The sequence below is a fragment of the Balaenoptera musculus genome, chromosome 7 (assembly GCF_009873245.2).
Source record: "Balaenoptera musculus isolate JJ_BM4_2016_0621 chromosome 7, mBalMus1.pri.v3, whole genome shotgun sequence".
In the NCBI taxonomy this organism is placed as follows: Eukaryota; Metazoa; Chordata; class Mammalia; order Artiodactyla; family Balaenopteridae; genus Balaenoptera; species Balaenoptera musculus.
Window position 1 is genome coordinate 108,753,679 of NC_045791.1, and position 16,940 is coordinate 108,770,618.

The 16,940-nt window shown below is 44.6% G+C and overlaps 1 protein-coding gene across 10 annotated transcripts in view; it reads left to right on the forward strand.

Annotated features, from left to right (window-relative positions):
- AGAP1 (ArfGAP with GTPase domain, ankyrin repeat and PH domain 1) overlaps positions 1–16,940 on the forward strand; it is a 549,508-nt gene that overhangs the window by 417,066 nt on the left and 115,502 nt on the right. For 8 of the 10 annotated variants that reach the window (XM_036857335.1, XM_036857336.1, XM_036857337.1 and 5 more), the window contains one exon: positions 1,017–1,178. The exons of the other annotated variants lie outside the window; for them this stretch is intronic. In XM_036857335.1, the coding sequence (XP_036713230.1) occupies positions 1,017–1,178 (162 nt within the window). The remainder of the gene's footprint in view (positions 1–1,016; positions 1,179–16,940) is intronic. 10 annotated transcript variants of the gene reach the window in all.

Sequence of the window (16,940 nt, forward strand, 5' to 3'; positions counted from 1 at the left end):
AAAATTTTGTAAGTAGCTTCTGTGAATCAAAAATTGGCAGGTCTACTATGGACTTCCAACCCTATTGCTGGACATCAGTGAGAGAGGGAGGTGGCATGCTGATTTTCACTAGTAATAAACTAACGTACAGCCATACATAATGTTGGGGGTAGAGGACAGAGAATCAGGAATACCTTTATCGTGTGTGCACACACACGGAATCAACCCCATTTAAGATGACACTTTCATATGTATTCCTAAGAGTCTTTACTTCATTCCTAATATATCGCAGTAATTATGGGAAGAGAAAAGTAAACAAGTAAAAAGCTTCCGACCTCCCACTTTCCTTTTCCAGAACTCCAATTATGCAAAATAGAGAACTTTATAAGTAAGACAGAGAAAGAAGTATCATATTATACTGCTTATATGTGGAATCAAAAAAAAATGGTACGAATGAGCTTATTTACAAAACAGAAATAGAGTCACAGATGTAGAAAACAAACGGTGGTTATCAGGGGGGTAAGGGAGGAGGGATGAATTGGGAGATTGAGATTGACATATACACACTACTATATATAAAATAGATAACTAATAAGGACCTACCGTATAGCACAGGGAACTCTACTCAGTACTCTGTAATGACCTGTATGGGAAAAGAATCAAAAAAGAGTGGATATATGTGTATGTATAACTGATTCACTTTGCTGTACAGCAGAAACTAACGACATTTTAAATCAACTAGACTCCAATAAAAATTTTTTTTAAAAGTTGGAGAAGCACTGGCCTAAAAAAAAAAAAGAAGAGAGAGAGAGAACTTTAAATTCTCCAGAGCATAAGGATGATGCCAAAAGGAGAGCCTGCTTTTGAATTGCAGGGGCGCTGTGACCTTTTAACACGGGATGCTCTGGGCCTCCAGTCAAGGTGTTATTTGCGGAGCTTGATATGGCACTGGAGGAACATTGCTCTATTACTTTTGCGAAGTCTACTTTTTAAGTGTTGACCTTTGCGTTCTTTTGCCTTTTCCGGTCCGGTGGCAGACACGGGGCTCGGTGACTCCGTGTGCTCCAGCCCAAGCATCTCCAGCACCACCAGCCCCAAGCTCGACCCGCCCCCCTCCCCTCACGCCAACAGAAAGAAGCATCGGAGGAAGAAAAGCACCAGCAACTTCAAGGCCGATGGCCTCTCAGGCACTGCTGACGGTAAGGCCTCCCGGGACTTCAGGGCCGGAGTCTGCGTTTCTGAAAATTAATTTTTATTTTTTCTCATTTGTGGACTCATTTATCCTCAGAACCACAAATGCACAATAACGCAGGTCAGCGCGTGTGCTTTTTGTTAACAAGGTGGTGCTAGGGGACCCTCTCTTCACTCACTGATTCTCGAGACTGTTCAACTGCAACAGCTGTCTTACCTCCTGGCAGTTGTTGCCTGGTCGATGGTACCACTGGTATCCCCTTCATAATATCTGGTCAAGTTGTTTGGTCTTCCCCGTCCCTGGCAACCTGGGGTCAAGGTGTCTGCTCCAACCGAGCTGTCCCATGTTGTCTTCCTCCAAAAAAGATCGGCGCCTCCTAATTTAGGAATCTTCCCTGACACCGGTAGACTTAACTCTAGTGCGACAGCCACACCGATTCTGACTTTCAGCGACGTGTGATGATAAACGCCCCTTCTATTAGTGTCCGTCACTCTTTTTGTTTTGTGAGCTGCATTAGTATTCCCGCTGGCACAGTTTGTCTTGCTTCTCCTTTGACTTGTTGAAGTCAGGTTTTATTCTCAGCGATGGCCCGATGTGATCTTTCAGAAGCGGCTCCTTCTGATGGACTTCTGTTTTTTTATTCCATGGATGCAAGTGGAGATACACACGCATGCACACGTACACACACATTATGGGAGGTGAAATTAATGTAGTTTCAATAAACAAGTTAAACAGATACTTCAAAGGAACATTAAAATTCCAAAACATGGTTGTATAACATGAATAATTATTGGTGAGACCAATAGTAGTAAAAGAATCTGGTTTCAACAAGGATTCCATATGCGCTGGAAATACCCTCATAACTGATATCCTTTCTCTCTATTTCTGCCACAGTTTCTCTGAATACTCTTTTGTTCAAACTGTAAGTTTCAGTGTTAAAGAAAGTGCCTGTTCCCTCCTAATATCCAAAGATGGGCCTGTAAACCCACGTGTATGTTAGCAGGGAAGGAACGGAGTTTGCAGTACGTGCTCTGTGTCGTTTACCGTAAGCCTGTGAGTTGGTTGGTGGTATTTTCATTTATAATGAGGAGACTGGGGTTGCGAGTGTCCGGGGGCTTGCTGGGGCTCTCCCGGTGGCAGGGAGGAGTCCGAAAGCCCTTCTTCACCACATTTCTTACCATTTTGCTTCCCATAGCTTCCTGCTAACAAGTTTAGCCAATAAAAACCAATTCTCTCCTGTTATGATAAATGAGGATGATTCTGCTATATGAGCAGTGGTGAGAAATAATGATGATGGATCAAAGCACCCGCCCAGACACCACTGACCTTCCCCTTTGGAAAGGAAATCGGCCACAGATGCTGAGCATTGATGAGACACCTTCCAACAACTTCGGCAAAAAGCCCCCAGCCATGCACAGGTGGCCACACCCCACCAACAAAAAGACTGAGGTAAAGCCAGGAAGATGCATGGCCTCTCAGCAGGGTGGGGAACCTGTGCCCCACATAGCCAAGGGAAGAGTAAGATTTGCTGTAGGGAAAGGCCTTGTGCCCATTTCACAGATAAATATCTTACCGTGTTTGTCACGTGTTTCCAACCAATGACTTCTTTCAAGAGCGTCTGCCACTTGGTAGAAACTGGTGATCAAGTCCACCAATCACTACATTACACACATTTTACACATTCTGATCATCCCACCCACCTACTGACATAGTGAAAGCTGTGTGAATAAGATACATTAGTAGTGGTTGCGTGTTTAATCGGGCTGCGGGTTCAAATCAGCGTCCCGGTCATCCAGTGAGTTTGCAGAAAATTTGCCAAGTGACTGTAAGCTTGTTGGACGCCTGAGACGTTTACATCTTCCACCGCCTGAGTTACTGAGGTTGTACTGTGTGCTCCAAGCAATAGCCTATGACGAGGCTGAGTCAGATCCTCCACCCCAAACCAACCACAGACCCTTTCATTAAAGGGCCTCACTGCTGAGGCAGTGATGCAGACAGAAAGACAGACTCCCGGCCACCAAAGAAGCACCCAAATTAGAAACCACAACAGCATCTCAGGCATGAACGATGAGTGATGGTTGTGTGTGTTCAGAAGTTCAACGCTAATGATTAGAGAGGAAGCTGGGCCTCACTTTGCAGTTAAGAGGACTGTCTCTGTGATGCCACAGTGTGACGTCTTTCCAACAGAACATAAGACAAGTTCTCTGTAAAAAGAAAACGTATCATTTTTCCCGAGGAAAAGTTACCTACCGACCTATAAATGAGATTTTTCGGAGACAGGCTGTATTGCATTGTATCCAAGGCACACTATTTTTTTTTTCTTCACATTTTCGCATCTCTGAAGTCAGAATGCATCGTTCAATTGAGATCATTTTCGATTCAATGATATACAATATTTTTTAGTACTCTTAGCAACTCTTAATCAAAGTGTATTGTGGGAACCATCAAAACTAAGCCTTCTGTTCTTGAAATGAAAGCTAGTTGTATATTTTTAGAGGGTTGTTTAATTTTAATTGTAAAAAAATATTTCTCTTTCCTGCAAAGCACTATGACTTGTTATTACCAGTGTATTCTCTTTTGCTTGACCTCGTGCTGGAAAGTCGCAATTGCAGATGCAAAAAGTTCTCTAGACGATGTCCATAAAGTAGGTGAATTGTGTAGTTTTTGACATACCCCATTGGAACAGATGACTAGACTCAAATCTCTTTAGAGTATAAGAAAAATAAAATTCAGCTATTTCAGTCAGGGTCCCGGGAAAAACATGGCACCCTCAACAGGGTCGTTGATGGGAATTTTCCACAGGGACCATCTACAGAGGTGTGGGCAGGGTGTGGGAAGAGCTATAGGGATGGTGCAGACTCCCAGCGGGGTGACGGGGAAAGGAGAGGCCGGTTATGAGGACCCAGAGAGGGCAGTGTCTGGGGGAGGTCTCATCAGGAGCTGTGTCCTTCAACAGAGGGACATGTACCACCCCAGTGACCCAGAGGGTGAGGCAGCGCAGGGGAAGCGCCTAACCTCACTCTCCTCCCTGCCTCTGGTCTCATGCCGCCACCTCCTTGACCAGACCCAACGAGAAACCAAAGGGTGTGAGAGCTACTGCTGCCGCCACCCAAGCCTGCCTCTGAGGGCATTGGAGGGCAGGTGGAAGTGAGCCAGCGGAAGCCGTGTGCTGCCCACACCTTTCACAGTGCCTCTTACAAGCCCCTGGGCACGTCTGTCCACTGATCTTTCATCAGCGCAGTAGACCAGAAGCCTCTGTCCACCGTGGCCCCCGAGGGCCTGGCCTGAGCCCCGCCGAGGGAGGGGTCGGAGCTCCCCAGATGCACTTCTGAGCCGTCCCCCAGCCAAGCCCGAAAGGGAGCCCCCACGCCCTTCCCAGGCTCTTAGCTGAGCGCAGAGGTTCTAGCGCTGGATATTCCTTACCTTTGTGGCGTCTTTGTTCAGAAAGTAAAGGCTAAAGTGTATCATCAGTATTTATGCTGCCTGAAAAGCCAGAAACTCTCTGTCCACCTGGGGATCCTTGGTGCTCCTGATGGAAATAAGGATCTTCCTTCCATGAATTTCTCGCTACCCTGGCCCTCATCAGACTCGATTTTAGTAGTTCTTTTCTGCAGAAGAACAGTAGAACAGTAGTTCTACACAGAATGGTGGAAAATGCTGTCACCTTGGGACTTCCCTGGTGGCGCAGAGGTTAAGAATCCACCTGCCAATGCAGGGGACACGGGTTCGATGACTGGTCCAGGAAGATCCCACATGCGGCGGAGCAACTAAGCCCATGCACCACAACTACTGAGCCTACTCTCTAGACCCTGCAAGCCACAACTCCTGAGCCCGCGAGCCACAACTACTGAAGCCCACGCACCTAGAGCCTGTGCTCCGCAACAAGAGAAGCCACCACGATGAGAAGCCCATGCACCACAACAAAGAGTAGCCTCCGCAACTAGAGAAAGCCCGCGTGCAGCAACAAAGACCCAACGCAGCCAAAAATAAATAAATAAATAAGATGAATTTTTTTAAAAAGAAAATGCTGTCACCTAAATTAAGAACAATCATTTTCTTATACTTACAATTTAAAATGAATGGACAAAAGACCTGTATGCAGAAAACTATGACACTGATGAAAGAAATTAAAGATGATACCAACAGATGGAGAGATATACCATGTTCTTGGATTGGAAGAATCAATATTGTGAAAATGACTGTACTACCCAAAGCAATCTCCAGATTCAGTGCAATCCCTATCAAATTACCAATGGCATTTTTTACAGAACTAGAACAAAAAATCTTAAAATTTGTATGGAGACACAAAAGACCCTAAATAGCCAAAGCAGTCTTGAGGGAAAAAAACGGAGCTGGAGGAATCAGACTCCCTGACTTAAGACTGTACTACAAAGCTACAGTAATCAAGACAATATGGTACTGGCACAAAAACAGAAACAGATCAACGGAACAAGATAGAAACCCCAGAGATAAACCCACGCACCTGTGGTCAACTAATCTATGACAAAGGAGGCAAGGATGTACAATGGAGAAAAGACAGTCTCTTCAATAAGTGATGCTGGGAAAACTGGACAGCTACATGTAAAAGAATGAAATTAGAACAATCCCTAACACCATACACAAAAATAAACTCAAAATGGATTCGAGACCTAAATGTAAGACCAGACACTATAAAACTCTTAGAGGAAAACATAGGAAGAACACTCTTTGACGTAAATCACAGCAAGATCTTTTTTGATCCACCTCCTAGAGTTATGGAAATAAAAACAAAAATAAACAAATGGGACCTAATGAAACTTCAAAGCTTTTGCACAGCAAACGAAACCATAAACAAGACAAAAAGACAACTCTCAGAATGGGAGAAACTGTTTGCAAACGAATCAATGGTCAAAGGATTAATCTCCAAAATATATAAACAGCTCATGCAGCTCAATATTAAAAAAACAAACAACCCAATCCAAAAATGGGCAGAAGACCTAAATAGACATTTCTCCAAAGAAGACATACAGATGGCCAAGAAGCACATGAAAAGCTGCTCAACATCACTAATTATTAGAGAAATACAAATCAAAACTACAATGAGGTATCACCTCACACCAGTTAGAATGGGCATCATCAGAAAATCTACAAACAACGAATGCTGGAGAGGGTGTGGAGAAAAGGGAACCCTCTTGCACTGTTGGTGGGAATGTAAATTGATACAGCCACTATGGAGAACAGTATGGAGGTTCCTTAAAAAACTAAAAATAGAATTACCATATGATCCAGCAGTCCCACTACTGGGCATATACCCTGAGAAAACCATAATTCAAAAAGACACATGATGCACCCCAGTGTTCATTGCAGCACTATTTACAATAGTCAGGTCATGGAAGCAGCCTAAATGCCCATCGACAGACAAATGGATAAAGAAGATGTGGTACATAAATACAACGGAATATTACTCAGCCATAAAAAGGAACGCAGTTGGGTCATTTGTAGAGACGTGGATGGATCTAGAGACTGTCATACAGAGTGAAGTAAGTCAGAAGGAGAAAAACAAATATCGTATATTAACGCATGTATGTGGAACCTAGAAAAATGGTACAGATGAACCGGTTTGCAGGGCAGAAATTGAGACACAGATGTAGAGAACAAACGTATGGACACCAAGCGGGGAAAGCCACGGAGGGGTATGGTGGTGGTGTGATGAATTGGGCGATTTGGATTGACATGTACACACTGATGTGTATAAAATTGATGACTAATAAGAACCTGCTGTATAAAAAAAAAATTAAATTAAAAAATTAAAAAATTTAAAAAAATTTTTTAAATTAAAAAATAAAAATAAAATGAATGGAATGAGTCTAGTGAATTATAGGAGTAGAAACTATGACTGAAGAATTCCTTTATGAGTATCTTGAGTTCCAACATAGTCAGTGGGCTCATATATAATTATTACTATCATTTAAAGAGTCAGTATTGTAAAGTATTCCAGCCCCCTCCTTAGGTAAGTGTGGAAGAATTGAGACGTACAAGCTAGTGTGGGTGACGTATGTCATTTAAAGCAGAAGTTCCTCAGACAGGTGGGTGTGTGCCTAGGTGTTCCCAGGACTGAGACCTGAGGTGTGTCTTTGGGCAGGTGAAGGGCTGCCATGCTAACTGCCAGAAGACCCTATGTACTTCTCCAGCACATTCTGCATCACCGGGCATCTGACCCCCTATCTACCTACCTGGAGGCTCCCCCAGGTTTAGATCTGTTCTTTCCATACATACAGTCTCTAAAAATATGTGAGAGTTTTTCAAATTCTGTGGCCCTGTTTGATACGATATGCACCTTTGTGATGTTTTTATCTGGGAAAACGACTGTTCATTAAGAACGTCAGAAATAGGGCACTTCACCGTTGAGTTTAACTTTGACGGTAAGCTTCTTAGAAACCAGCATCCTCCAGCCTTACCATTAAAAATGTGAAGGCGGTATTAACCTTTTTTAACAAAACTTCTGTATCCCGAATACTACTTGTAGTCTTATTTAATAGACCACTGGGGACAACGGATATTAAAATATCAGTGACAGTCTTGATTTTAAATTGGATTTGATTTGCTCAAAATTATTAGTTATATTTAAGAAAATGGGTATGTTCAGATCTGGGTGCTGATCTCTGTGATGATTGTAGATCAACAGAAGTCAGTCCACGTGTCGGTAAGGAAGATGGTGACACAGCACAAGAGGCATGGGGGCGTCCTAACTGTGTTCAAACCATGGAAAGAGAGTCCCAAATTGTCCTGGGTGGCCCTGATAGGTTTCATTGGGACCAATGGGTGGAAGTTTCAAGGAGGTGGATTTTGGTTCAGATACTAAAAGGAAAACTTTGTAAGAGCTGGGGCTGTCCTGAGAGGCAAGGTTCCTGGTCCCCTATAGCAAGTGCAACACTGGTTGGGCCACTGTAGCGGAATCCGGGTTCTAGAAGGATGCTGGCCCCAGGGGCCCTGGGTTCATGGCCAGAGCCAAGTTGAAGGGTGTGTGCCTGGAAAGCTCTTGGGTAGTGGGGATTTTGCAGATCTTTAATGACTTACCGTATTTTGGCATTGCCTTTGAATCACCCTCCTTTCTGGGTATCTTCTTATCCAGGGTTCAGGAGTGAGATTATTGTGGCTGAAATGTACCAGTGGTCTCTGCGGTCCCAGTTCTGTGGTTCCCCAATCTGGTGGTTCTCGTTAGTTTTATAACATTCATGCAAGTTTGCATCAAGTGTTAATTTTCCTGTTTCCCCAGTGAAAAGGCGGAAGTAGAGAGAGGTTAAGTGGCTTTCTTGTCCAGGGTCAGGTTGCTGGTAGGTGACAGAACTGTCTCTTGATTCTCTGCCTCAAACTCTTTCCACCAGGCAAAAAGCAAGTCTTTGAGGTGTGTGGAGCAGCTTTTGAATCTAGGAGTGGGGCAGGCAGAGTGGCTTCCTTGATATTTCTCAGATTCCACGTAAAGACACTGACTTTTATATGGAGCATCACATCTAGAAGTTGTGTAGCAAAGATCTTTCTTTAAAAATGCAGGGCCAGGGCTTTTCTGGTGGCGCAGCGGTTGAGAATCTGCCTGCCAATGCAGGGGACACGGGTTCGAGCCCTGGTCTGGGAAGATCCCACATGCCGCGGAGCAACTAGGCCCGTGAGCCACAACTACTGAGCCTGCGCGTCTGGAGCCTGTGCTCCGCAACAAGAGAGGCCGCGATAGTGAGAGGCCCGCGCACCGCGATGAAGAGTGGCCCCCGCTCGCCGCAACTAGAGAAAGCCCTCGCACAGAAACGAAGACCCAACACAGCCATAAATAAATAAATAAATAAATAAATAAATAAATAATATAAATAAATAATATAAAAATAAAATAAAATTTTAAAAAATGCAGGGCCAGTCTGGATTTACCCAGTCTGATTATACAAGAGGGTATGCAGAAATCCTGTTGTTGTTGGGTTTTGTTTGTTTGTTTTTTGTGAGGTTTTGTTTTGTTTTGTTTTGTTTTTTTGGTCCCCTTGGGTTCATGGTGCTTTTTACTAAAGGTCTCAGAAGGAAATGTATTTTATCCTTCTCATCTCCACCCCCTGGTTGTTCATTCTGGGTCTTTATAGACTCATTGTATGGTTGATCCTGGATAGATATTGAAATACTATCCTGTAGAGAAAAAGTCACAACTGGCCTCTGTCCATTACAGTAGAAAAATTGCCCATCACAGCTGTACCCACTAAGCCATCAGAGGTGAGGTCTCCAACATGTTTACAAATTTCATTAACTCCAAGTTGCAGAGGTCAGACAGGACTTAGTTTTCCTTCGTTCTTTCAGAGAAGAACCTGACATTGTGAATCATTTTATTCTTTCATCAAATATTAAGCAACAAGCACAGAGGAAGCACTGGGTGTTTGGCTCCATGGGAGACAAGAGAAATAAAACTGTTTCTCTCTCACCCCAAGGCATTCATAGCCTTAATATGGGAATAAGACTTGCACCAGAGGCTGTAGCTAGGATTTCAAGCAGAATACTTAAGAGAGGCATGGGTGGTCCAGAAGAAAGACAACACAGCATTGAGTTGTAAAAGTTAGGGGAAGCTAACATGTTGTAGAACTTAATTGTAGATTCTGCAGATTTAATACATAATGGTTATTTTATTTAATAAAATGCCACAAAAAACATCACTGTCTCATTAAATGTCTTCTATTTACAACAACCTGAAACACCAGTGGTATTGATTGAATTAGTCACAAAACAAAGTTTTGTTTTCACTTAGATGCTAAGAAAACAGATGTTGCTGTAATTGATCAGTTACCTTTTATCTTCTGAAAAAATTTTTATTAGTTGATATTTTGGAAGACTTTGGAGAGGAAATGAAGAATTATTACTCAGGAGCATTGTACAGTATTTTCCCTGCATACTCATTTTTTTAAATTTATTTATTTATTTTTGGCTGTGTTGGGTCTTCGTTGCTGCACGTGGGCTTTCTCTAATTGCGGTGAGCAGGGGCTACTCTTCCTTGTGGTTCACGAGCTTCTCATTTTGGTGGCTTCTCTTGTTGCGGAGCACGGGCTCTAGGCGCGCGGGCTTCAGTAGTTGCAGCATGCGGGCTCAGTAGTTGTGGCTCGTGGGCTCTGGAGCACAGGCTCAGTAGTTGTGGCACACGGGCTTAGTTGCTCCACGGCATGTGGGATCTTCCCAGACCAGGGCTCGAACCCATGTCCCCTGCATTGGCAGGTGGATTCTCAACCACGGCGCCACCAGGGAAGCCCCCTGCATACTCATTTTTACAAGAAAGCAGTCCACAGGTGTATCAAAGCTCGGGTTCATCTGTGACCATTGGGTCATGTTGAGGGTTGGGCAGTTTGGGGCATCAGTGGTAATTTGGGGATTTTGCACAGCATGATTGGGAGGGCAGTTTTGTTATTTAAGTGTCTTATCACCAGGATGTTCTCACCTTTCCTCTCTCCTTGGGCACAGTTAACATGCTGGTTACTCCATGTTAGATGTGATGGTGCTCACATGACTGGCAAGAAACCCATGATGGCCAAGGAGCTACCACCATGGCTTGCTTCTTGTCCACAGGGGCTTTCTCGTGTGATTCGTGTGATTTTGTATTGTTTGGAGGTGTCTAGAGGGGAAAGCTAGGGGAGATTATGAAAGCTGTCAGGTGTGACTCTTGTGGGTCACTCTTGGATCTCCTATTTGTGAACATTTCAGCAGCACTCCTTATCTACCCCTTGTTACAATTTTGGCAGCTACCTTCAGTGAAAGGAAAGAAAATCAGAAGTCTCCATCATCCATTCCATCAAAATTCCATAATCAACAGTAATTTCTTCTAACAGTAAGGACTTCTTAATTGAACTTCCTTGTTAGTAAACTAGTTGGTACATGCCTCTAAATCAATAAGCTGAGCAGTTAATTAGAGCAAATGGGAAAAACCAAGAACTGGAACATCTTCCTGGATGATATTCCTGAAATGCAGCAACTTTGATGAGGGAGCCAGGTTGGCTGGGTTTCTTCGCCCTTGAGGCGAAGTGATAGGAGACACTGGATATTCTGATGGACTTGCCTACTCCCCACAAACCAGATCATTTTTCCAAAGAGAGTTCTCAGGTTGTAACTCCAGCTTCCACAAGAATGAACTTGCTGAAATTGAGTAGATCTGGGTTTACTCTAGACATTGACATCCTAGACGGGGCACAGTTGACTCAAAAGCCATCCTGCAGGGTACAGTCCTTCTGACACAAACACACACAAGCTGTCAGTGGTCACAGATCCTTTGTGGAAGTCTGTGGGTTGGAAATAAACAAAGATGAGTTGATCACAGCAGGAGAAGCCAGAACAGAGGATTCCCATCATGATGAGCTCACAACAAGAGAAGGATTTTTTGGTCCTTTTTTTTTTTTTTTTTTTTTTTTTTTAAGTACACGCAAACTAAAGAGTTAGATTCAGTTCCATGAAAGTGCGCTAATCACCTACTGCAGGCCAAGAACTATGCCTGGGACTGGATGGAAAAGTGACTGAGGTGGCCCCTGCCTTCAGCATGCCCACTGTCTGGTGGAGAAAGCAGATCTCTAAATAAGCCGTGGCCACCCGAGCAGCCTGTGCAGGGAGCCCAAGGGACCTCGACCCAGCACCCTGGGTGTTGGAGGCTCCAGAATGAAATATCTGCTATTCCAAAAAAGGAAAAAAATATGAAAAGTGAACACATGATAAATCTTGGTGTAAGGTGGCTTGGAGCTCCAGGGCCCTGCGGACACTCCTGATGCAACAAGACATACTCAGCCTCCTGCTGTACATAAGAGTGGACTCGCCTTTGAAAGATGCAAACTGCTCTCAAGCTTGCTGTCTACAAGTACAGATCTGCGGTCGACCCCAGTTCCTTTTGTTGGCCCTAAACTTAGAGCTGCTTTTTCTGCATGAACCACCCACAGCCTCCATTGTCCATCAGGAGGACTCAGGACAGCCATTTCCCCCCAGGCATCCTGGGGTTGGAATTCTGCCTGGTTGGGGAGACCCCAAGTCAACCGACTTTTAGGGGATTCCAAGATAATCTCTCAAAGTCATTTTCTTGATGTTCTCAAAATGCTGGAGCTGTCAGAGTCTTTGGATGTCACTTCATTCAGCTATGAAACTGAGACCCAGGGTGTGATGCGATCTGCTCAGACCAGGGTCCAGGAGGGGCCTCAGTGCACAGAGAGCTCTCTCTCTCTCTGTCTTATAAGGCCACTAACCACATCCTATGGGCCCCACCCTCACGACTTCATCCAACCCTGATTATCTCCCAAAGTCCTCATCTCCGGCTGTCATCACATGGGGGTTAGGGCTTCAACAGATGAACTTTGGGAGGACACAAACATTCGGTCCACAGAGCCTTGTAACTTCCTATTCCTATCTGTGGGCTTCATGGACGCAGTCCCTGCAGATCACGCCTGTTCTGTTCACGGCCCCCTCCCTCCCCGGGGTCTTGCCTCCCTCGTTAGAATAGGTCTTCAAGCATCAAAGAAGGAAGCCAGGATTCAGTGCCTGCTCTTAGACAGTTGTTACCTCATTGCATCCTTCATACAACCCGTAGTGTCCAGCAGGGATGTGGTGTTATCTCTGTTTTCACAAAGGAGGACAAAGGTTCAGTGACGTTAAGTAATTTGCCAGAGATGGGCAGGTGAGTGTGAATTGGGGGTCTACATCAGGCCTCTAGGACTTGGAAGTCTGCGTGGCTTGCCTTGTACCTGTGCTGTCTGCCTGGAAAGGCCTTCAGCGGCTTGGGTGTGAAGAGGAGGCTTCTGCAGGTCGTGGTTCAGCCCTGTGGCTCCTGGCGCTGCTTCTCCTCATCACAGCTGGTGGGGGGCTGCGTGCCCATCACCCCCCACCATTGCCCTTAAGAGCTTGGAAGCAGTGATTCCTTTCCTAGTTTTGATCTCAGCCTCTTTTCTCAGGACCCTTGTTGTGACATGACTTCTTTACAAACAATATTGCTTTTCTCACATATGTCTCTGTGTGTGTGTGTGTGTGTGTGTGTGTTGTACATTCCACGAGGGATGAGGATCACTGCTTCAGCTACTCTGCAGACAATTAGAACGTGCAGGATTAGAGAACAGGCAGGGAACATCACTTAACTTTTTTGAACTTAGGGATGTTTAACTCAGATGCAGTGAGCCCTTAACTCAGATGCCGTGAGCCCAGCTTTTAAGGTCGTTGTGAGGATGGTATCCTTTGTGGGTTTTTGGACAAGGGGAGTGAGCATTTTTCAGGACAGTTGGAGGGAGAAGGGGAGCTCTTGATTAAGCTCCCCATCACTCACTGGAATCCTGCTTTGCTGATTTAAGTATGATCAGATATCTGCCACACCTTGTTGCCAGGTGTGATCACCGCGCGCTCTCATTTTACTGCGATGTATGATTAACGCTCTAGAGTGGGTGTGGCTCGAGATAAACTTGGTGCGTTTATTTAGGAATCTTTGCTAATGCGCCCCTGCCTTTCAACTCCACCCCTTTCTCATCTCAGACATATAAGAGGCCCCAGGTATTAAACCCAGGGTGTCATCACCAACGAAAGAAGCAGGTACGGTGCAAACTTCAGGCATTGCCACTGAGATACACACACAACCTAACAAGGCTTCTTTTGTACTTGGGACATGGAGAAAATTGGCCATTTGTCTGTGGGGTAATGGGCTTTGCTGCCATATGAAAATCTCTCAAATGGTTAAATTCAGTGACATTATCTCAGAGTTCATGAAAGCGACTACCGCACACAGTTTAATTCTATTTAATTTTTTTTAAGGGGGAAAAAAAGCAAAGGGAAAATGTTTTAGTTTTCTCTTAAGCTGATGTCTCTCTGCTTTTTCTTAAAAGTGCCTTTCTAGTTGCCACACAGTGATGTGATCATTATCTGCCACCTCGTTGCCTTGCTGCCTCTGCATGCAGTAAAATACAAAAAAAAAAAAAAAAAAGAGAGAGAGAGAGACCAGGGGAGCTTGTGAAGTATGACTTCCTATCCCAAGACTCATTGCCTGCGATTCGTACCGCCTGACAGTAATGATCTTATTACAGTACTCTGGACCTTGAAGAGATTTCATGAGGAGAGTGAGAGGACGAGCCTCCGTGTAATCAAGTGGTGCTGAATATTCCACGCGTTTTTGATCACACACTGATTGGCCACAGTTCTAGCCCATCTTCTAGTCAATTATGCATGGCCCCTGTGCTCCTCGCCTAGTCAGAAACATAGATGGCTGGCGTCTGGATTTGGCAGGCAACCAGGGATTTGAAGTGCTGTGCACACCATCCTCCCAGGAGAAGTGCTTTTGAGTCGGAATTGATTACCTTTCTTTGAGTTTTGCCTAATAGCAAAACTGCATTTGGAGAGGGTTTCAGGCGAAAAATGGACGTGTTAGCCGTTTAGAGCATCCGAACTCCTAGTCAATTTTTAGGCTTCCCTTGTTTCCGTCTAATTTCTGTTTATTCATAGCATGTTTGAGAATATTGAAGGTATTTCATGGCATTGGCCGCCGAGCACACGTGTTGAGCATGGAGGACAGATTCGGTTACGGAAGCACTGTGTTCAGGTTCCCGGATTCATCTAGGGAGGCTTCGAGCTTCGGGGAGATAAGATCTCTGTCGGTTAGCTTCCGTCTCGGCAAAAAGCGTTAAAAGAGGTAATGAATTCTTCCCGCAGGCGACTGGCTTGTCTTCAGTAATGTGGGGGTGCACGTCGACATGGCTGGGTTTTGTGAACGCTGCTGTCTGTGCCCAAAGGATTGTCACCACGTCGTTTCCCCGGTTGTGTACCTCCCCTTATTGGTCTCCAAGACTAGTGATATTTGAAAGGGTGGGATTTTTTTCCTGCCAGCGTGATCGCTGACGTTGCCCATTATGAAGTTAACCCAGTTAAGCACATGATAATATGCAGAAAACTGTTGTAAACCAAGATGTTTCTTCCTCATATGCCATACTCTTAATTCAGATTCTTGGTGTGTAGATTATCTCAGAGTCATCAGCTAGGAAAATGTGAACGTTCTTTCTACTGTTTTGTGTACGAGGTGAGGAATTGGCCACGCCCAAGCAAGCGATCCGTGTGGGATGTTTTCAGAAATCTATCTTGAATCCACCAAGGGTTTGGTGCTCCCCGTGGCCTCAGTCTTTGGGGGGACGTAGAGGATGGAACCCTCACATTGCACACTGGGCACCTCGATAACCTGATTTGACTCTTCTTAATTGAATAAGTAGGTAGCTTTGTTCTTTGACTTGGTTTTCATTTGGATTGGTCTTGCTTTCTGCAGGAGGGAATGCTTCTCCGTTTCAGTTGACTTTCTGCAAAATCGAGATGTACTGTAGGCATGGTTACTAAACAGCCCTAGGAGAACCTACCAGAATCCTTAACTTCATGTTCTGCACGTGTACACACACACGCACACACACACAGAGGATTTCTTTGTTCTCGATGTCATGAAAATAAAATATCTTCTATCAAAATTTAGATTTAGTGATGTTTCTTTAAAAGAGAAAATCACAAAACAGAAAACCAAGGTTGACCATCTATTAGCAATAATCATTGCGCCCAATTATTGACCCCTTGCTATTCATCAGCACTGCGATTAAACACTCCCTGTGTGTCCTCTCGTGACCCTCACGGGAACCTCCTGCTTGAGTCTCCACAGCGACCACCCCTCCCTTTGAAAGTTCATGTGTGTCTTTTCAGTGGTCTCCCTCACTCCAAATCATGGCTTATCTAGGACTTTCCCTAAGGATTAAATTTATATAAAACAAAGAATTGTACAATAGGCTGTCAAAAAGGATATTTCTTAATTATAATAAGTTAATATTGAAGCCATTAAGAATTTTTGTCGTTTTACCCCTGGCAATGTTTCAGTAGATTGACAAAATGTATTTTTATGGCAGTTGGAAAATATCAAATTCACAATTAGCAAATGGTTCAAGTTTTAAGGTAGGAATTTTAGAAAGCTGGCATCCACTGTGATGACCTGTTTACAGCCTGGTGTTTTTACCTGAGCAGATGAGTCCTGTGCCCACATTTAAAGAGAAAGAGTCAGTAACTCGAAAATACAGTTTCATCACCGAGTGCAGAATCCGTGCTGTCATTACCATGTAATTACCCTGAAAAGGCCGATTAATTAAAGAATGTAAACAATTTAAGTCAGCTACTTTCTTGAATCCCTCCACCGCTTCCCCAGATGTTAGTTTTTGCCTCTCTGTGGGATCAGACTCCTCCAGCAGGAGTGAGAAGCAGGGAGGGAACTCACCTGCCCGCCGTGACCTGATGGAGGGAGGGAACTCACCTGCCCGCCGTGACCTGATGGAGGGAGGGAACTCACCTGCCCGTGGTCACCTATTGATGTGCCTGCGTTAAGAGCCACCATTGTGGCAGGTGGCCTGGGACCTTTTCTTGAGCAGCTTGTAAACAGTGAATGAAGCCTGTGTCATCGTTGTCTCTCCACGAGCACGGAGACGGGTGTTCACAGCCTCCCTCCTGTTCTACCCGCCGGGGAGGGATGCAGACCTGGTTTGGCCCCGTTTGTCTTTGAACGGCATAGAAACACCCCCATGACGGGCCCTCGTGGAGGAGAACAGAGCCACCCCTGGGCCACCATGTCCTCCAAACCAGGAGTGGTTCCAGAATGTCCATGGAGGGTCATTGGTTTTCTTTTGGAGATTAATATGTTGTTATCATCAATAACTTGCTACCTTCTATTTCTGATCACAACAGATCAGCTTAGTTCGCCCAGGAGAGCTATGTTTTTCCAAGTTTCTTTGCTTGAAGAATTCTAAGGCAGGAT